The sequence below is a fragment of the Octopus bimaculoides genome, chromosome 25 (genome assembly GCF_001194135.2).
Source record: "Octopus bimaculoides isolate UCB-OBI-ISO-001 chromosome 25, ASM119413v2, whole genome shotgun sequence".
Classification (NCBI taxonomy): domain Eukaryota; kingdom Metazoa; phylum Mollusca; class Cephalopoda; order Octopoda; family Octopodidae; genus Octopus; species Octopus bimaculoides.
Window position 1 is genome coordinate 22,428,646 of NC_069005.1, and position 7,618 is coordinate 22,436,263.

General features: G+C 37.4%; 1 protein-coding gene across 8 annotated transcripts in view; it reads right to left on the reverse strand.

The window, feature by feature from the left end:
- Positions 1-7,618, reverse strand: part of LOC106882575 (striatin-3) — a 263,926-nt gene that overhangs the window by 38,072 nt on the left and 218,236 nt on the right. For 5 of the 8 annotated variants that reach the window (XM_052976853.1, XM_052976854.1, XM_052976856.1 and 2 more), the window contains one exon: positions 277-384. The exons of the other annotated variants lie outside the window; for them this stretch is intronic. In XM_052976853.1, the coding sequence (XP_052832813.1) occupies positions 277-384 (108 nt within the window). The remainder of the gene's footprint in view (positions 1-276; positions 385-7,618) is intronic. 8 annotated transcript variants of the gene reach the window in all.

Sequence of the window (7,618 nt, forward strand, 5' to 3'; positions counted from 1 at the left end):
TATATATATATATATATATATTACAAAAGCAATAAAATCACTCCTACTTCCAGGGTGATGGGGAAAAGGGTGGTAGTGGAGGAGGAGGTAAGTTAAGGTGGAATGATAAAAAAAAATGTGGTTAGGGTGGACACGATGGGTAACTGGGTGGTAGAAAAATAAACAAAACGAGAAAGAGATAGTGAGCGAGAGTGGCTGAGCATGAGTGAGAGGTTGAGCATGAGCGAGAGTGAGAGCGAGAGGTTGAATGAAGCAAGAGGACACTAGTTCACTCACTTTGACTTCCCTTTTTGCCCTTGCACTCTTTCTTATACTGCTCCTTCAACTTGGATATAAGCTGCTGATCGACGGCCCAATCCTCCGTAGGTGACAGGTCTTTCTTCTCTATTGTAACAACAATACACACAGACATACAGACAGATAGACATACAGACAGACAGAAGTGGCATGTTAGAGATTAAAATAAGATATAAAGAAAACTTGCTGCACAGGTGTCACATGGGAGGAAGGGCTGGACACACAGGTACTGGGACCGGGGTCAGGTTTTCAAAGGAACCATATGGCAAGAAAAGAAAAGACTTGGAACTTATCGTGATTACATGTGTAAAGTCATATCCAGCACATTCGAGTTGAGTGTACTTAGATGTGAAAAGACCTTCCACTATGGAGATAGTCCTGAGAGAAAATTCTCCTTTAAGACATTTGAAAACACAAGATGGACATCACTGGAATGACATCATTGGATTGTTGGACACACGTTTCCGTGTTGCTTCACTCAAACATGTTGAATATGACTTTACACAAATATATTTCCTTCAATGCTGCTCCATGCAACAATTTATATATATAAGCTGAGGCTTTAACTCAGTTGCCCCTCTGAGTTTTCTGTTATATCATATTCTTCAGCATACAAAGTAATAGGAAAACTCAGATTAACAATGGAGGAAAGGCTCAGCAAACTGTTGCATATACAGAATAATATAACTGGACGGGATAGGAGAAGAATTGGAGTTGGTTATTGGCTGATGAATAAAAAAAATGGATCAGAATAACCAAAGAATAACAACATGGGGTGGAGCAGAGAGGGATGGGAGAAGGGCAAATAATACCAACTTTGTGCAGAATAATTATTTTGAAAACACATACCACTGGACAATCACACACACAAGAAAAAATAACACTCCTTTGCACACCCTTAACTAACACCTAGCCTAGCTAACACCTTGTTTAACTGATACCTGCCCTAACCAACACACATGTTCAAGCTAACATCTCTCCTAGCAAACATTTGTTCTAGTAAATTCCTTACCTTAGCTAACACTTGCCCTAGCCAACACTAGCTGCTACAACTAGTTAATATATACCTAACACTCCCCGAATTAATAAGATAATGAATGAGCTTCTACATGGTTGTTTGACCTACTACAAATACCAGTCAAATTTCTTTCAAACCTCACCATTACCTTTATCAGAAAGGAAGAGTTCATCCCCTCAGACTGACCAATACTTTGTGAGTAGAATTTTAGAGACAGAAGCATGTTGTGTATATATATGTTCATGGTGAAGGCATGTAGGCTAGTGGTTAGAGTTTCAGGCTCTCAATCATAAGGTCGTGGGCACTTTTTCTCAATTATATCTTTGAGCAGGACATTTTATTTCATGCTGCTCCTAATCTACTCAGCTGAATCCTGATGCATCCTCTCCCTCCAACCAGCCATGAAATACTCAAAGTTCCACTGGTTCAAAAGTAGGAGGACAAAGAAGACAACTATGTCTCACCTTGAATACATAGACACCAGTAATACTAGTAAAAGCAATGCTACAAGCTACCACACTTACTTTGAGTGACTGATGTATGATTTTCTTCCTTTTTTTTTTTGTTTGTTATTGCAAAGAGATTTTGTTCTTGTCTTTTCATTGGTTAAGGTAAAGGAGATAAACACAGGAAATAAACAGGTGCTCTCCAAACAAAGTTCACCCTGTTACAGATGTTCCTTTGTTGCCATCACCCCTAACCCCCACCCCCATTACAAATGCAGTTAGCTAGTGATTGATCCATTTGAAACCTACACCTATTGACACTGTTGCTCCAAATTGTGATAGACAATTCAAGTTTTAAAAAAAGTAACTTTTCCATGAAAACATGCCTTAGTAAGAACACAGTGGAGGGGTGGTTTGTTTGTTTGTTTGTTGGCTAGAGGATCACATAATTATTTCACATCATTTTACTCAAGTTTGCAATTGGGAGGGTAGGTTGGATTACCTGTGAAGTAAATTGTTTTCATAGCTGGCTGGATGCCTTATCCTAACACTAACAACATGTCTAAGATAAAGTAGAACATTTGTCTCTGGCCCTTCTCCAGATAAACTGGAGTAAACAGTGCTGGTGTCATGCTCAGAGGAGGTAGAACTCAATGACAACAGTAAGATTTGATCTAGTAATCAAGTGGTCAGGTCAATAACCCTGAACCATACCTCACAACCGTTGAACATTAGAAGGGGTTTAAGTTAGTGAAACTGGTTGACTGTACGATTTTTATTTCAATGTCTCTAAATGAATCTGGTACTTGCACCAAATTTTGCGGCCAAAACTCTTTCATGGGAAGAAGGGAGGCATTTACAAGTGTGTGTGTGTGTGTGTGTGTGTGTGTGTGTGTGTGTGTGTGTGTGTGTGTGTGTGTGTGCTCGTGCATTTGTGTGTTTGAAAGTGCACCTGTAGGTGTAAATCTGCATGTGTATATATGTGCTGCAGTAGTTCAGTGAACATCTGTTAATGAATGTCTGTAGTGTGAATTTCTATATTAACTGGTATTATAGATGATTCTGTCACACCTACATGTTATAGAAGGTTCTATCACCAGCCACATGTTATAATAAGTGCTATTATAACAATATATCCTAGTACATTCTATTACTTTTACATAGAATATTAGAATCTATCACAACTACATGATCTACAAAATACCTGCTCCACTCCAGTAACACCATCTCCTTCATATCACACCTCCCTACTAATTATTTCTTTCACTGCTATTAACCCTTTAGTCTTAAATGATCAACTGACTGTCAAAGCCAGGACATTAAACGAAGCTGCATATTCATGTAGTAAAAAAAATGGGGTAAAGACTCCCTTCAGTCAAGAATGACCATGGGATTGCACCTAGAAAGTTACCCTCCAATGCACAAGTCTGGGTAAGGTTGTTTATACGGAAGACCAGCAGTCACCCTCACAAACAAGCCTTCCCTCTCCATGCCACCGATACTTTCCAAGGGAAAGGCGAAGGCCAATAGAGTTTGGCACCAGTGACATTGCAACTCATTTCTATAGCTGAGTGAACTAGAGCAACATGAAATAAGGTGTCTTGCTCAAGAACATAACACACAGCCCAGTCATTATGTAAATTCATATGATATCAACTGCATTAAAGTTTCAGTGAAGCAAGTGGCCATAACTTAACCTGTATGATATGGTTATGTTGAACCTGAATGTGATATCACACCATTTAAGAATAACAACAACCCCATTGTCATTTGTCAAAAAGAACCTCTATTTGGTCATTTGAATGATTAGAAATGGCCAAATTCTTTACAGTATTTTAAAAAAAGACACATTGAAGAATGTAGCCCTGGATACATAGAAGAAAAAAAAAGATGCAATTGTCAGAGCTGGAACATCTTTGATCATAAGGTCAGTTGTTCTGACCAATGAGGTCAGAGGTAATTTCCAGTATTTAACTTGGTCATGAAAAGAGGTAGGTTATTTCTGTACAACATTATTGATTAGGAAACTGTATTATATATGTGTATATCTTTTCAAAGCTAAAATGATTGCAGTGACCCAGCATGGCTGTAGTCCAACAACTTAAGTCAACAAAAAGATGACTCATCAAAAATGGGGGGAGTTATTTAGTACAGATATTTTAGGAGAGGCTCTTTTTACACCCTTTTCTCCATGACAGCACAACTGGAATAATTTTGCTTGGAGCAATTGCTATTTTTTTTAGTTGAATAGTCTTACTCCTATTAACCACTCAACCATGAAAGTAGCAGTAGGAGCACATCAAGATAGTAAACTGAGATAACTACAGCTATGTGATTTGTCCATGAATACAACTAGAGTAACAAGAGTAATATCTACAATCCAAAATTAATTGTAGTTGTCTATATTGGCACTGATAAGATTTGAACTCAGAACTGTATGGTTATGGTAGTAGAGCACCTAAATCTCACAGCCAGTGATCTATTCCATATACAATCAGAATTTGAAGTAAAAAAATGCCTTTCATATTTAAGGTATAACTAGTGATAACTAGAGTTCTCAGTTGAGCCATGGCCATCAGGACTATATTGGTCAATGTTTTTTCTAAGAAAGTCGAATGCAATGAGGGAAAGTGGATTTCTATTTCTGGCAACTCAACAGACTATATAGAGGCTCCCTCACAGCCTCAATCATTTTCAGTGTTCCTAATGCTAAAACAATGAAAGTAATCTACACAAGGGTAAAGTACAGTGAGACATTTGTGGTTGCCTAAAGCTTAAAATGTAAACATTCGTTGATATTGAAGTAGATTAACAAATTTACTGTTTTCAAAATTTGATGGTAAAGGACTGAAAATAAGAAAAAAATGCTGAATGGTTTGGGAATGTTTTTCTTTTTTTATTTGGTGGGAGAATGAAATGAAAAAATACAATTTTTTTGAAATTTATGTTCTAACTAATAGTCAATTTAATATTCAATGAAACTGGTAGCAGTGAATGGCAAAATTGATAGAACATCAGACAAACTATCCTTGTGTTATATTTCATTACATCCATTCAAATTCTATGTTCAAATCCTAACAGAAACAGAACTGCATTTTATCCATTTGAGAGTTAGCTAACTCAGAGAGGTTGATGTAGATGACTAGACTCAGCCTCCTACCCTTCAAAATTTGTGCTAATATGGCAAAACATCACTACTATTACTCCTGTTAGCAGTGAATTGGCAGAATCTTTAGTGTCAGAATTCCTTGTGATATTCATTTCAGCTCTCTATGCCCTGAGTTCAAATCCTATCAAGGTCAACATTACCTTCCATCATTTCAGGGTCAATAAATAAAATACCAGTCCAGAGCATTGAATTTGTGAAATTGTTAGACAGTCACATAAGAAGTCTTGTAGTATCTATTGCAGCTCTTTGTATTCTGACAACAATACCTCATCAATACTGATATAGCAAGCTTCATAGACTCTTGTCTTTTTCTTAGACAACATCGGTAGCATGGTGAGAGGAAACTTGCTACATAAGGAAACTGCTCGTCTTTCCACCCCAAAAGAAACATTTGCCAAGACCTGTACCTTTAAGAGGAACTTTCCAGGTGCAGCTCGAAAGATGCAGAAGTTATATCAATTTACATGTATCACATTTCTGGCAGTAATGTCTCAATTTTTTTTTATTTCCTTGTCTTTCTATCATTGTTTCTGGTGTAGCAACTTCTTAGTCAAAGACAAGCTCTAGAAGGATATACTATCAATAAATCAGTACCAATATACAACAAATATATTACTGGCCCTTGGAAACATGAAAGGCTCAGTTTACTCCACAATGATGTGAACTCATAATGGAGAAAAGAAAACTCCACAAAAAGACACAAATTTCAGGAGGTGAAAGTCTTGACATGTACTCTGTTTTATTGATTTTGTAATGATGAAAGGCAAAATTGACCTCAAGGAGACTTGACCCTGCGAACATAAAGCAATACAACTAAATACTTCAAGACTAAATTCACTACTTTACACAGTAACAGTTTCTAACAGGGGCACAAGGTTTATGTTAAAGAAGGCATTGGGAGAGACCAAGTACTGACCCCAGTATGTGTAATTTATTTCACCAACTCCCAGAAAGACGGAAAGCTGTGTTGACCTTGGTGAGTTTTAACCTTCTCAGACCTTAGCAGATTTTCAACCCAGAATGTAAAGATGGACAAAACATTGATAAGATTTTGCCTTGTGTGCTATTGACTCAACCAGCTCGCCAATAATAATAATAATAATAATCCTTTCTATTATAGGCAAAACACCTGAAATTTTGGGGGAGGGGGCTAGTCAATTACATTGACCCCTCAGTGTTTCACTGATACTTAATTTATCGACCCCCGAAAGGATGAAAGGCAAAGTCAAGCTCAGCATAATAATAATAATAATAATAATAATAATAATAATAATAATAATAATAATCCTTTTTACTATAGGTACAAGGCCTGGAATCTTGGGGGAGGGGACTAGCTGATGACCTCAATCCCAGTACTTCACTGGTACCTATTTTATCAACCCTGAAAGAATGAAAAGCAAAGCTGATCTCAGCAGAATTTAAACACAGAATGTAAAGGCAGAAAAAATGCTGCCAAGCATTTTGTCCAGTGTGCTCACAGTTTTGCCAGCTTGCCACCTTAATAATAATAATCCTTTTGAACTTTGACACAAGGCCAGCAGTTGTGAAGGGAGGGGGCAAGTTGATTACACTGACTCCAGTACTTTACTGGTACTTTATTTTATTGATCCTAAAAGGATGAAAGGTAAGGTTAACCTCAGCAGGATTTGAACTCAGAATAGCAGGAAGATTGTCTGGTGCCTTCAGTGTTCCTATCTTTCCACTGCCAATAATGATGATGATGATGATGATAATAATAATAAAAATAATAGATTCTCATACAGGCACAAGACCAGCAATTTTGTGAAGAGGAGTTAGTTGATCAAATCAACCTCATTAATTGGTTTCAGTGGGATTTGAACTCAGAACATAAAGAGCCAGAAGAAATATTACAAGGCATTATCATTTTCTGATGCTTTAACAATTTTGCCGTGTCAGCCTAATCTTGTCTGATGACAAACATCAGTGAATGTAAGAGTGAGAGAGGGAGAGAGAGAGAGAGAAAGAGAGAGAGAGAGAGAGAGAGAAAGAAAGTGAGTGAGTGAATGAACATGGTCAATGGGTGAGTGCAGAGGACAAGCATGTGAAAGGGTGCAAGTGTTCAAGTGAGACTAGTGTGGCTAGATAAGGGGCACTTCATGCAAGTGGAACTATGCGCGTGTGTGTGTGTGTGTGTGTGTGTGTGTGTAAGTTCACGGGAAGTGCACAGGATGAGGAATATCACCAAGTGAAAACTCTGAGTCTAGTAATATCTATTCTCTTGCCCTCACCTCTACTTTTTACTTTCGAGATAAAAGAGGCTTAAGTTGATCCCCACCAACGAGACAATTTTGAACAGAAAACTGAGAAACACAAGGTATGAAACAAAACAGTCTTGTAGATTTAGTCCAGCATTGTGTTATATATGCTAGTTACCACCACTGGCCTCAGAAGCACAGCCAACATCTACTGTGTTATCTACTTGTCACTGTCCTCTGAGGAATGGTAGTAGACTGTCTATTGAGCTAGCATTCGTGTTTTTTTTTTTTCCTTCATTCCTTTCTGTCAAAGAGCTTTGGTTCAAAACATCAAAGGCTTTTCCATTTTTCCAGAGCGTCAAACTAATGCACCTTGTTTGTTTTTCCCTAACTTATCTCCGACTTCTGTTTTTGTACATTTGAACTATATCTATCTATCTATATATATATATATATATATATATATATATAT